At 33.5% G+C, this 14,320-nt stretch overlaps 1 protein-coding gene across 1 annotated transcript; it reads left to right on the top strand.

Moving 5' to 3' along the window:
* Positions 1-3,091: 3,091 nt before the first annotated feature.
* Positions 3,092-13,878, top strand: LOC133199388 (BSD domain-containing protein 1-like). Its single transcript, XM_061335193.1, has 8 exons — positions 3,092-3,116; positions 5,226-5,289; positions 5,781-5,897; positions 6,026-6,349; positions 6,770-6,914; positions 7,566-8,075; positions 10,353-10,486; positions 13,217-13,878. Exons 1-8 carry the CDS (start codon positions 3,106-3,108, stop codon positions 13,241-13,243), a joined length of 1,332 nt encoding a protein of 443 aa, XP_061191177.1. The 5' UTR covers positions 3,092-3,105; the 3' UTR covers positions 13,244-13,878.
* Positions 13,879-14,320: the final 442 nt, after the last annotated feature.

Below are 14,320 nucleotides of genomic sequence, written 5' to 3'. Positions count from 1 at the left end.
GAAATTGGATAAGAATAAAGCTATATACCATTACAAAAATGTTCAGCTGTAAAAATGAAACAACCTTTTAGAATGAAGGACAAAACAAAGAATGTTAAAAACAGAGATGATTGAAAGAAAGGGAAGGTGGGATCAGATTGAAACAATCATAAAAATGATAAAAGAGAGCTGTGGGAAATATAGGGAACATCTATACAGGAAAATTGACGGTAGGTAAGTGAGATTAGCTCTGAAAAGAATGCGAAATAGGGAGGCAAAAGGATTGGGTCAAAACGGAACTATAGTACAAGCAGATGTGGTAATAACCGCAGCTAGATTTGCGGAAATGTACAGCAAGATTGGGGGGGGGGGGGGGGGCAGATTGTGGCAAAAGACACGGAAAAGAGACTCATTGTATAAATAATGAATATGCAAGAATGCAACAACTAGAGTGGAGTGTGTTGCAAGTAATAAGAAAAGTGTTCTGCGGAATGATGATTGACCGGATTAATGAAAAAAGTGGTTTACAGAAAACATGAATAAGCAGACAAGGTTTAGAACAGGACGGTAACGGCAAAACATATATTTTGATTTTTGAAACATTTAAGAGCAAGTAACGAATGGAGAGCACCAGTTTACACTTACCAGTATTTTGTGACTATTAGTATAGGAAGGCTTTTGACTCGTTGCACAGATAAAGTTTAAGGATTTACAGAAATGTATTGGAATCATCGGGTTTCCAAACAAATCAGTAACGCAGTGCGAGGGCTATACGAATTCGAATGTGCAGTCATTGAGAAAATGAAATATCAAAATGCTTCCAAGTAGAAACCTGGATGAAGCAGGGTTGCGTTATGCCCGGGTTTCTTTTATTTAAATAGGGTGAGTAATGAAAATAAAAGCAGGAATGAAAAAAGGAATCGGGGATTTTACACCATAAAAGAGTAGAAGACATAAATTTTGCAGGTGACATTGCTTTTTTAGCATCAAAGTTTCAAGATCTGGGTGAAAAGATCAGGAAATAAATATCAGAAGCAGCAAGAATATGCCTCAAGTTAAATGCAAATATTAGTATGTAAAACACTTAGGAAGGGTTACACTAGGAATAAAGATATCACTTAATCTCACCTCTGGTGTTGCCACACGTCCGTGTTTTGCCCTATTTACGATTCTCTTTACAACATTTATATGATTGGTCATTGTTATCTTCACATTTTTCATTTTATATAAAAACAATGAGTTACAAATGAAGGATAAAATCAGCTGTGCAGTAGGAGATAAAACTTGATAGGACAAATACTGCAGGCGAGAAGGCAACAATGACTGCAAAATAGACCTAGGCTGGAGCAAGATGGAACGCATTGACGAGGAAGACCCAAGATCACTTTGAGAATATCAATTGAAAAAGAAAGAATTGCAGTCGGATGGTCAGCTAAAATGCCACCAAAGTAGCGGCTGAAAGAAAGAAAGCGTAACAGCTGACAAGGTCATTGTATCGACCAAAGAAGTTCTATGGTCGATATAATGACCTTGTCAGCAAATACAATCTATCATTTTAAAAGTCGAATATGCTGACTGACGTTTTTCATAAAACATGTAATTGTTAGGCCATTATTTAAACACTGAAATTGTCTACGGATTTTTTCGTTTGTCTGCATGACAATGAGCACAATGATGTGACCGGTCGACAGGGGATGCTTACTTCTCCATGGCACCTGATCCCACCTCTGATGTTTTAGAGATCCGTGTTTGACGTCGAAAAATGACTCACTGTCATCATTCTACGGTGATCATTAAGACGGAACATTTACTGACAAAATTGGAAATCTGCAGCTTACGTCATTTCCATCTGTTACAATCAAAACATTTAATGATAGATAATGGAATTGGCGGGTACAATTCGTCACGGACGTCCGAAAAAACATTGAATTGAGATTCTAGTTTGAAATTCATTTTCAATCCACTTCAGCTACGCTAGAAGGCACGATGTTACTGATTGACCCAGAAGACAGTTTTTAAAGAAATATAAAGGGACAAATATTTGATTTCTGTTTGGTATGTGCATGCGTGTGTTGGGGGGGGGGGGTAGGGGGGTTAGAGGGGGCTGAACGATCTTGGAAATCAAAAAAGAAAGTTTTTTTAGTTTGGACAACCCCTCCCTGTTTTTGTTTGTCAAACTTTTTTCGTTGAAGACAAAACTAAAGAAAATAGCTCTTGTCAACCTAGAAAAAATATATTCTGTCATGTGAAGGCATGATCTGATTCGACAATTTTTGACACACACACACCCCTTTCTAGAATCAAATGGTCGTCCCCTGAAAAAATAATCTCTGTCTTCTATGACTTTAATTTAACGTGTCCTTAAACAGTTAAAATTATAGGCTAAAAAACTCATATTAATATGAATTTCCTACAACATGTACATGTATTTGGGAATTAAAATTATTTGTCTTTTGGATCATACATTCGTACTTTGCGTTTGAAACAGCTCAGGTGGATTGAAAATTAATTTCAAACTAGAATTTCAAATCAATGTTTTCACAGACCGTCCGTGTCGAATAATACCCGCCCATTTCAGGGTCTATCATTAAATGTTTTGACTGTAACATATGGAAATGGCGTAAGCTGCATATTTCCAATCTTGCCAGTTACTTATTCGTCTTTACAATGGCGCCGGAAACAAAAAAATTCTTATTTGTGTCAGTCAAAAAAAAAAAGGGGGGGGGGCATTTATAGACGAGGAAATCAAATATAATACGTCCTTGCAGAGACATAAATGGTCCTTGTCGCAATTTTTAACACAAATGACAATTTCACTTCTAAAATATGAGTTTACTGCACATAAGAATTAATCCTTATTTAGGTAAGTAATAGTTTGTGCGTCACTTCGCCTGTTTCTATCGACGTAGGAATTCAAGTCGGGTTCGCTTTCCTTCTCGTTTGTGTAGTCTCAAAGCATAAGAAAATTATATGATTTTTTATTTAGAAAACCCCGTATATCAGCAAATCAAAATAATGCACTGATAAAATAACGTGACTACAAGACACATAGTAATTGTACGCGTCAACATACTGAGATACTATATTTTTTTTTAAGACTTCGTTTTGAGATTAAAGCACTGACAGATGGCAGAAGGGTAATTTTGCAAAACAAAAACACTTTCATTTTTAACACTAATTCTCAATTATGTGATCATTTGTTTTATAACTTAGATTGATTTCTTTCAATTCTAAAATTTTATTTTACATCCATGTTAATTTTTACATCATTTTACTATTATTCCGGACATACTCGTTATTTTTATTATTGGTGATCTACCATCGCAATAGAATTACAATAGAATTCGACATTTTGTCATTAGAGTTAATAAAATTCACTCGATGGACCAAGCCACAATAAGGCGTAGCTCATGGCCTGGTGAATTGAGTGAATTTTATGCCCTGTTCACACGGAGAGTTTAATTCGAATTAAACGTAAGTTACTGCGAATTAAATTTGATCCGCGTTCACACGGAGAATTTAATGCGAATTAGTTTAATTCGAATTAGTTTACTGCGCATTAAATTACTTCGCATTAGCTCCGTGTGAACGCTAAGCGAAGCTAATTCGAATTAAATTTTGACGCATGCGTAAGAGCAAAATTAAGTCACCTGCCACATGACGGTGGTCAGTTATAGGTACCTATGCCATTTTTAGTGCAAAACAAAGGAAAATTACGTTAATCACTGAAATGTGTATAGACACTATGACTATTATGTCAAATGGATTTGCTCTGCATAAGGTGACGTGATTTGAAAATGACGTCATAATAGCCTTACTGAAAAGCCTTACTGTAGAAATAAAATTTTAAAATTCGCATTAGTTTACTTCGCATTATCTGTCGTGTGAACGCAATTTAATTCGCATTATTTTAATTCGCATTATTTTACTTCGCATTAATTTACTGCGAATTAAACTCTCCGTGTGAACAGGGCATTAGTGACTTTATTAATAAAATTTCCGAACTCCTGCAGTAGAACCTGTTATGTAACGTCCGTGTTGTTTTTTTTATTTATCGTTGAAAAACACAATTTCTTTATCGTTGAAAAACACAATTTCTTTTACATCTGGCCATATTCCATTTATATAAATGTCTTACAGCTGATACCATTTGATATCGTTTGTATTTAGTGTGTGCATTTTTGTTGAAAATTGACAGACATAATTTTTATCCATTGCACAAATGCATGCATATAGCGGAATACATAAAATTGTGTGATGTACAGGCCTGTAAGCAACAAAAGAATGTCATTGACTCAGTACTGTAAAAGTTTGTCAATGGCATTGCTCAGTAGTTTGCTTTGTTCAGCAGATTAACAATGAATGATTTAGGAATGTCAAAATCCCCAAAATCTTTAATCCCAAAATCAGCCTTTATATGATATCTTTATATCTTCTTCTTTCTGTGTCTGGCCTCCTTCATTGAATTGAATATTCTGCCAGATGTATGCTCATGTTACAAGAAAGTTTAGTGTAGATATGGATAAGATGGACAACATTTAGTTTCAAAAGTGAATGGACTAATTGGCTTACGATTTTGAACATACATTGTATAACTATGCCCAGTATATTTTTAAAGGAAACTATTTTCATGAACAAAATATGTAATAGTTTTCATTTAAACAATATTTTTTTTTTTTGGGGGGGGGGGGGATCTTTTTTGCTTGTTTATTTGTTCTTGTTGTTTGGTTTTGTTTTTGTTTTTTTGTTGTTTTTTTTTTGGGGGGGGGGGGGGGGAGGGGGTATTAAAATAATTAAAAGGAATATCTGTATAGTTATATTTATAAAGATTATACACTAGCTGTATTAGGCTGCTTGCCAAACATTTAATAAATCATAACTCAGAGAATAAAAGACTGTAAGTTTACTGTTTTTAAATTTAAGTAAATTTGTATAAAATATTTCATAACCTAGCTACACTAGTTTGTTTTCTTTTTTATGAAAAACAAAAACTAAATTTAATGAAATATGGTGTTTTAGTAAAAAGCTACAGAATATAGTAATGTTATAACAAGCTTGACAGAAAAGATTACACAAAATGAACAAAATCTATTGGTAAAAAAAAAACCTTAAAAAGAAAATTTTGGCTTTTAATTAAGTTACCAAACTTAAAAACTCCAATAAACTAAAAGGAAAACTTTTATAAATGATGGAACAAGCTGGTTTTGGATAGAATATTTACCAATAATGCTTTCATTATACAAAAGGTCAAGTGGTAACGAAGAGGGGGGATGGTGGGGATATGGCTGGCTGCAGGCAGCCAAGGAAAAGGTTAGTACTTTGTATCTGATAATTACACAGGCAAAAGTGGCTCGCATAAATTTCGCATAAATGAATTTTATGTGAATTCTTTGCATGAGAAAGAGATGAAAAAGAATAAGACACATGAAATTTTTGTGAAAACTTTATCCGATTTTGATATAACATTCATAAGAATTTAATATGTATATTGCATAAGTATCATGCAAAGAAAACTTCTCAAGAAAAAAAATGTGAATATTGTATAAACCAATTCACATGATATTTGCATGAAAAAATATTTATATGATTTTTACATGATTTTCACACAATTTTCGATAAAAAGAAAATCACATAAATATCGTGAGCCACTTTTCCCTGTGTATGAGTTAATATTTCCCAAGTACATGTACAATAATGTAATGGTATTGTAACTGTTTATGACTTAAAGCAGTTATAAAACTGTACTGTGTAGTTATATAACTTGCAATTAATTTAATTTTGTGATTTTACTGTAATTCTAGTCAAAAGCAGCATTGGAGATGGTTCAGAAAGATCTGGCTGAGTACACATGTACTATGTCTGCAGATACCAGTAAAGCAGTGGCTAATACAAGTGACAAACTGAAAGATACTTTGAAGGTTTGAGACAATACTTATTAAAATTAAAATACATAAGTCTTTTTCACTACCAGTACATTTTGTAACCCCCAAAAGAACATGTTCTTACTTAATTATGTCTGCTAAATATCTGCTTTATTCTAACACAGACAGAAAACACATCTGCAGCAAAGGACAGATTGAAGAGTGGTGTTACCTCTTTCCTGGAAGGCTTGTCCAAAGCTTTAGTGATAGAGCCAGAGGACAAAGAGGAACCTGTAAAAAAGCCTGTCAGTTCTGAGGCAGTGTACGACAGGGCCAAGGCACGCCTTCACGCCATACAAATCGACCCAGAAACATACTGCAGTGAACCCTCAGGGTCCCCAGAGAAATTCCAAGAATGGCAGAAGTCTTTTGACCTAGAGAAACATAAAGGGGATGTTTCAGAACTACTTGTCTCAAAAGTGGAGCTTCGTGCATTTTATACAAAACTGGTAACTTGTCATTGCTTTTGGTTATCTCTCTATTACAGTAGAGTACACTTGTTTGTATCAATAAATGAGAAAAAGGTTAGTGAAATGTCCAAGAAGTAGTGCATATCTAAAAAACGAGACTCTAGAAGCCCGTTCACATTAAATTTTAGTCAGTAAAGAATATGCTACCCTCCCCTTCCAATGCTGCAAAGAAACATATCAAGACATTGCTGGAAAGTTTATTACTTAGAGGGAAGGAAACCTTTCTAAATATTGTGCCTAATGTTATTTACTATTGCTAAAGTAAGATCTTATACAAGGGTAATTAACCCCCCAATCCCACCCCCTCCCCCATTTGATTTTCTTAAGCTGTGCTCTGTCAGATATAAATATAAGGGTATAAACATAATATGAAATCAGACTTGTGAGTTTAATTCCAAGGTACCTGCTGAGATATCTCATGCTGACTTCTGGAAGAGGTATTTTTATAAAGTCCATCAACTTGAACAAGATGAAGCACGAAAACTGGCATTAATGAAGCGAGCTGAGCGGGCACAGAAGAAAGAAGATTCCATTAGCTGGGAAGGTAAAGATGATGCACCACTTTTAAAAGATCTGTGTACTTTTTTTATTTCAAAATTCAAATTTCCATGAAACTTGTTAATGATAGGCTAGTGACTGTTTTTGGCTAGGATTGTAAATTTTTCATGATTTAATACTGTAAACTTTTATTCAAGTGCAAGAAATAAACACAAGTTTTGTGACCTTCTACTCAATTACAGTATTTATGTATTTATGTCCAGTATTTCCCTAGTTGTGACATTAAATATCAGTAGTTGCGGATATACATATATTTCATGTTCACAAATCACAAATCACAAATAAGATATGTCTCGAAATAATAATGGTATACTTTAAATGTATTATATTTAGCATGTAAAATATTTGGCAGATATTGATTTTCCAACAAGTTAGCATAGACTTGATTAAGCACTTTCTGAAGGTTCTAAATATAAAGTATATGCACAAGATATTTAGAGAGGTACTTGATTTATTGGTAGTTGCTTTCTGCCAAAGGCACTAAATAGAATACAACGTCAGTGTAATGTTTATAGTATTTTTCTCGGCACCTTTTATACTAAATGAAATCGTTGGTTCCAAATGATTACCAGATAAATAGTTCTAATTTGTCAACTCCATATTTCACTCAGTTAATACAAATTCTGTATGATACTAGATGACTGGAGTGGAGATGAAGAATCCATTGCTGACAAAACTGATCGTAAACAGGAGTTAAGTGAGAGGCTATCACAACCACAGGAGGTAGTAAAAGATACAGTTCCCAGTGAGGAAATGAAGAGTAAGTCTGTAAATGTGGGACCTGATAATCTGACTGCTGATGAAAGCAGAGTCAATCCGCCAGAGCAGGACACAGATAAAGAACAAATATCAAGTGAGACAGTACACCCTCACACGTTAGATTCACCGGAGACAAGAAAATCAAAGGAAGAAGAGAGTGTGTCAGATGAAATCAGAGACCCAGAAATCACTACAGAAACTCATAAACAAACAGTAAAAGGAAGTGAACGTTCAGGTACAGACATTGTCAGTCATCCAGAAGAAAAGGAGAGTAAAACAGAGTTACCAACACCTGACGTATCGGAGGAAGAGGTCAAGACCAAGGACAAAGGGGACATGGTAGTAGTCAACCCTGACCGAGTGACCCCATCTTCCGATTCCAATAAAGGTAAATAAGATTGTGTGTACCTAGTGATTCCATGTCCTGATTTTAATGATGCTGGGTTGCAAATAACCACTCGCCCACTAGCAAGTGCTAGTAATTTTGTCTGTGGGTGACCAACTCTTGAAGAAGTATTGGCCCACCAAGATGAGTAAGAATTTTATCAGAACTTTTCCAGAACCTGGCCATGATTTAATTCTACAGTTAAATGCACTTTTTCACTGTTTCCAACCTACAAAATGTTTTCTAGACCCTGAATCTCTTTAACATCATGATTTTGCGAGGTCTCGAAATGAAGAAAATTATGAAAATTTCATGCAATATCATTTATGGTGTTTCAATTATTCAGGGAAATGAAAGATTGTGGACAAAAAAGTATACTTCTCAGAGATTAAAATACAAAAGGATCGAGAATTTCTTACAAAGTGGATAGAAAATTGTAGGCCCCATTTAAAATATCAATGTGGGCCTGTAAAACTTGTAAAGTTGGGGGTCCATGTGGCTATTAAGATTTGAAATGTTATTTGCAACCTTGTGATGGTATATATATAGGTTTGTTAGCTAAAGTGACCCATCTGATGATTTTAATAAGGATTAATATAGTTACCTGAATGTACCGGTACACTGAATAGGTGTGTAAATTTTTTTAATATACAGTGTTGTAGTATGTATACTGTAGATTCCCAAATATATGCAAGGAATTAAATATTGTGTAATTTTGCGAGAAGTATTACTCGCGAAATAAAAATTATTTTAATGGTGCTATAATCCATGTAAGATCTCTAAATCAAACATCTACTCCATATTATTGTTCTCGCCATGTGACGTCTAAGGGCCATTTTGCAATATAAAGTACTCGCGTAAAATAAGGAATCTACAGTATGATAAAAATTTCCAGTAGGGGGTTTATATCAAGAGAAAAGTTTCTCCTTTTTTCAATGTTATTCTTTAGTTACTGCATTCTCCTCAGTGTAGGCATGCTAATAGTTTTGTTTGATGACCCAGAACAGAGAACAATACAGATGATGATTGGTATTCTCTAATTACTGCATTCTCCTCAGTGTAGGCATGCTAATAGTTTTGTTTGATGACCCAGAACAGAGAACAATACAGATGATGATTGGTATTCTCTAATTACTGCATTCTCCTCAGTGTAGGCATGCTAATAGTTTTGTTTGATGACCCAGAACAGAGAACAATACAGATGATGATTGGTATTCTCTAGTTACTGCATTCTCCTCAGTGTAGGCATGCTAATAGTTTTGTTTGATGACCCAGAACAGAGAACAATACAGATGATGATTGGTATTCTCTAATTACTGCATTCTCCTCAGTGTAGGCATGCTAATAGTTTTGTTTGATGACCCAGAACAGAGAACAATACAGATGATGATTGGTATTCTCTAGTTACTGCATTCTCCTCAGTGTAGGCATGCTAATAGTTTTGTTTGATGACCCAGAACAGAGAACAATACAGATGATGATTGGTATTCTCTAGTTACTGCATTCTCCTCGGTGTAGGCATGCTAATAGTTTTGTTTGATGACCCAGAACAGAGAACAATACAGATGATGATTGGTATTCTCTAGTTACTGCATTCTCCTCAGTGTAGGCATGCTAATAGTTTTGTTTGATGACCCAGAACAGAGAACAATACAGATGATGATTGGTATTCTCTAATTACTGCATTCTCCTCAGTGTAGGCATGCTAATAGTTTTGTTTGATGACCCAGAACAGAGAACAATACAGATGATGATTGGTATTCTCTAGTTACTGCATTCTCCTCAGTGTAGGCATGCTAATAGTTTTGTTTGATGACCCGGAACAGAGAACAATACAGATGGTGATTGGTATTCTCTAATTACTGCATTCTCCTCAGTGTAGGCATGCTAATAGTTTTGTTTGATGACCCAGAACAGAGAACAATACAGATGATGATTGGTATTCTCTAGTTACTGCATTCTCCTCGGTGTAGGCATGCTAATAGTTTTGTTTGATGACCCAGAACAGAGAACAATACAGATGATGATTGGTATTCTCTAGTTACTGCATTCTCCTCGGTGTAGGCATGCTAATAGTTTTGTTTGATGACCCGGAACAGAGAACAATACAGATGATGATTGGTATTCTTTAGTTACTGCATTCTCCTCAGTGTAGGCATGCTAATAGTTTTGTTTGATGACCCGGAACAGAGAACAATACAGATGATGATTGGTATTCTCTAGTTACTGCATTCTCCTTGGTGTAGGCATGCTAATTTTTGTTGTTATGTCCCCCTACAGAGAACAGTACAGATGATGATTGGGAGAGAGACTTTGATGTAGAATTAACAGAGGAGGAACTAAAAGCTGCAGATGAAATAGCAAAGAAGCTTAACTTATCAGCTGCCGACTACACCAGTATCTCAGGGGACATTGTAAGTGTAGATGTGATTTTCACAAATGGTAGAATGTAGTGGAGTGCTTTCTTCTCATAATTTTTTTATATATATAAAGAATGGCAAGCCAATTTCACAAAAATTAGTGAAACTTAGTTTCACAGTTGATAAACTAGGTTTATCGACTGTAAACTATAGTTTACAAACCGTGAACTATAGTTAATGATTCGTTAACTATAGTTTTCATCTGTAAAACTATATTTAATGGTTGTTAACTATAGTTTACGAATGCTAATCTAAGTTTATCTGTCTGTAATTAAACGTTAACAATAGATTTTGTTGATAAACATAGATTCACATCTGTAAACTATAATTTACAATCGTGAACTATAGTTAAGAGTTGTTAATCATAGTTTCACAAATTGTGAAACTATATTTATCTATGGCACGCCAATTTCACAAAAATTAGCGAAACTTAGTTTCACAGTTGATAAACTAGGTTTATCGACTGTAAACTATAGTTTACAAACCGTGAACTATAGTTAATGATTCGTTAACTATAGTTTTCATCTGTAAAACTATATTTAACGGTTGTTAACTATAGTTTACGAATGCTAATCTAAGTTTATCTGTCTATAATTAAACTTTAACAATAGATTTTGTTGATAAACATAGATTCACATCTGTAAACTATAATTTACAATCGTGAACTATAGTTAAGAGTTGTTAATCATAGTTTCATAAATCGTGAAACTATATTTATCAGATAAACTATGTTTTACATTCGTTAACCACAGATTTCGGTTGTAAACTATAGTTAACTGTCATTTATACTCACAAACTATATTTAACAGACGTAAACTATACTTATCGATCGTAAACTATAGTTTTGAGAGCTAAACTATGATTCACATTTGCCAATCATAGTTTATCGTAATAAACTATAATTCACACTCGTAAACTATAGTTAAGAGTTGTTAAATATAGTTTTTGAATCTAAACACCTGTTAACTGTTAACGATAGTTTTCAATTTGAAATTTCGCAGCACCAATCGCGAGAAGCAATAATGGGGTATAGGTTTTATCATTGCGGAGAATATTAAGGACACATGTTGGGCATTATCTAAAGCAAAGACCGAGTTATATATCATCTATTTAAACAGGATTAATTGTATTTGTTTTAAAATGTCGTGTATATATACATTTCCTATGGGGAAATTTTTAGAAATATGATAAAATTTTAATTTTTTAAAAGACAGAATATTACGAGATTTTTGCTCAAGCAAAGGAGGGTGAAGCGCATTTTACAATGTGCCAAGCATTTTCCTGCCACATCTCATCACCAAAACAAAGAAACTGAAAGAGAGGAAATGCAGTGGCGGATATAGATAGGGTTGTGGGGGTTTCAACGTCCTCCTTTGAATTTAAGAGAGAGAAAATGAGAGAGAAGTCCCAAATATTTGTTGTGTTTGTTCCGTGAAAGGCCACTTTTATTTATGTATGAAGAAAATTCGGTTGTTGAAAAACAGATTCTGCAATGTTACATGTACTGTGTTATGTCTTTATTTACAGATGAATATAAGATATACATGTATTTTATTAATGACAGATCACGCATTTCGGTCTCTATTTTTCTCTTTTAAATAAAAAAAATAAAATTTTAATCAATAATTTTCCAGTCATTTTTCTTTTTATTTCCAACTAGATTTGCTTTAAAATAAAAGAACATTTACTTATAATGCCAACAAGAAATATACATGCATATATATTTAACAACAATTGTCGTTACATAGCAAAATCTTATAATGCTGTAACTAGGATTAGCTGATCTATAATTTACAAAAAAAAAAAACTATTGTTAACTATAGTTTTGATTGTAATCTATGGTTTAGAGTCGTGAAATCTAGTTTCACAGAAAATTGTGCATCTCCGATACAAAATAAGAGATTCTGTTCCTAAACTGTGTTTCTCAAGTGTAAAACTATGTTTATCGCATTTTTGTGAATTTGGCGTTTTGTATGTCTGTAAAGTATACTTTACAAAGCCTAAACTATAATTTACATTTGTTAAGTATAGTTTAGAGTTGTAAATCATAGTTTACAAATCGTGAAACTATATTTATCAGATAAACTATATTTTGCAGTAGCAAATGATTGTTTTCCGTGTTAATTATAGTTTACGCTTGTGAAACATAGATTATCGTGTAAACTATAGTTTACATATGTGAAATATAGATTATCATCATTAACTATAGTTTACGGTCTGTAAACTATAGTTTACAGTCGATAAACCTAGTTTATCAACTGTGAAACTATGATTAGCTCATTTTTGTGAATTTGGCGTGCCATAATAAAGACTATCCCCACTCTTATGTAGAACAAATTTTATACTTCAACACCATATTGATAACTTTCTAACTTTGATGTATCAGAATGATGATGCACTCTAAGAAAAACTTGGAAGGACTGTTTACCCATTGTCATTTACAGGCTTGTTTTTCGCCTGCTCTGCACTTTTTCCCAAATTTTAAGTGGGCCGTTAGAATAAATGCACTCACTTTTAGCGAAGTGCCAGTGATGAACAATTTTGATTCAGTATAAACATAATTTGTTTGATCCCATTAGTAAATAATGTTTTAAAACCAGAGAAGGGGTATTTTTGAAATGTATTTGATAAAAAATACATGGAACTTTCAAGATTCTGTGTAGATTATATATTTCCTGCCCTGTGTTGTGATTTCATAATTATGTATTTTTCTTCACTTTATAGGAAGAAGACTGGGAGAGCTGGGAGTGAAATTGCTTGATCTTATCATTTTATATATATATTTTTTATTATTGTTATTATATTTTGTTAAGGTATCTGTGTTATGGGAATTGTATCATTTGTAACATTATTCATATAAACATTTATGCCATAATAATGTGTGTATTATGAATAAATAAGTGATTTATTACCTCCACAATCAAATTATGTTTAACACATAATGCTTTGCATTTCAGAGTAAACTTCAACACATAATGCTTTGCATTTCAGAGTAAACTTCAATACTTGTAAAATATTTTGTGAGAAGATTGTTTGCATGAAAAACAAGGATTGAAATATTTCTTACAATAATTCAGTATTATTTATTTATTGAAGCTCTGATCATAAAAATTGTACATCTGCTAGCAAGGGACCTCCATTTGTGGATGGGTGGGCAATGCAGGGCAAGATATATCATTAAAAAATATTCTTTGAATGCAGACACAGGAATTGCTTTTCTTAAGAGAAACAAACTGACTGGGTGCCTTCCCCCAGTTATTCTTGTTGCCATACTTGTAAAAATATATTCAATGTTCATAATTTCATTGGGAAAAATTCATTGTCTTTTTCCAGGCAGACCAGATTTTCATAGTGTAAAATGATGAATAAAATCCGTTCCAAATGCACTTGTATGTATTGTTATTAAAAGATGCATTTCTCACAGTTTGATGTCATGTATATGGTTAGATTTTTAATTTAAATTCATACTGTGAATGAGTATTCAAACCAATACATTAGCGACTTCACAGGAAGATGATTGAATTCAGTAAGAAAGTGAAGGTTACATACACAACTGCATGATCTATGGATCTTGAACAAGTGATACAAAATACAGTCAAGATAGATCTTAAATTGTCAAGATAGACTTACTTGATGCTTGTCATTTTAATCGTTTTTGATCAAGCAATTGTTGTGTGTCATTACCTTAACCCAAGGTCATACAAAAATATGAAAGGTCAAGGCAATGTTGGATAACTAATAACTGCAAGGAGCTGTTTTACCCAACATTGCATTTATAAAGATACATAGTTTATGACTTCATACATTTTTTATTGCATTAGCATCCAG

This window comes from Saccostrea echinata, unplaced genomic scaffold (assembly GCF_033153115.1).
Source record: "Saccostrea echinata isolate AGI-Se365-2 ecotype Australia unplaced genomic scaffold, CSIRO_AGI_Sech_v1 ptg000034l, whole genome shotgun sequence".
Taxonomy (NCBI): Eukaryota; Metazoa; Mollusca; class Bivalvia; order Ostreida; family Ostreidae; genus Saccostrea; species Saccostrea echinata.
Note: the sequence above shows the minus strand (reverse complement) of the source record. Positions and strands in the feature narration are given on the sequence as shown.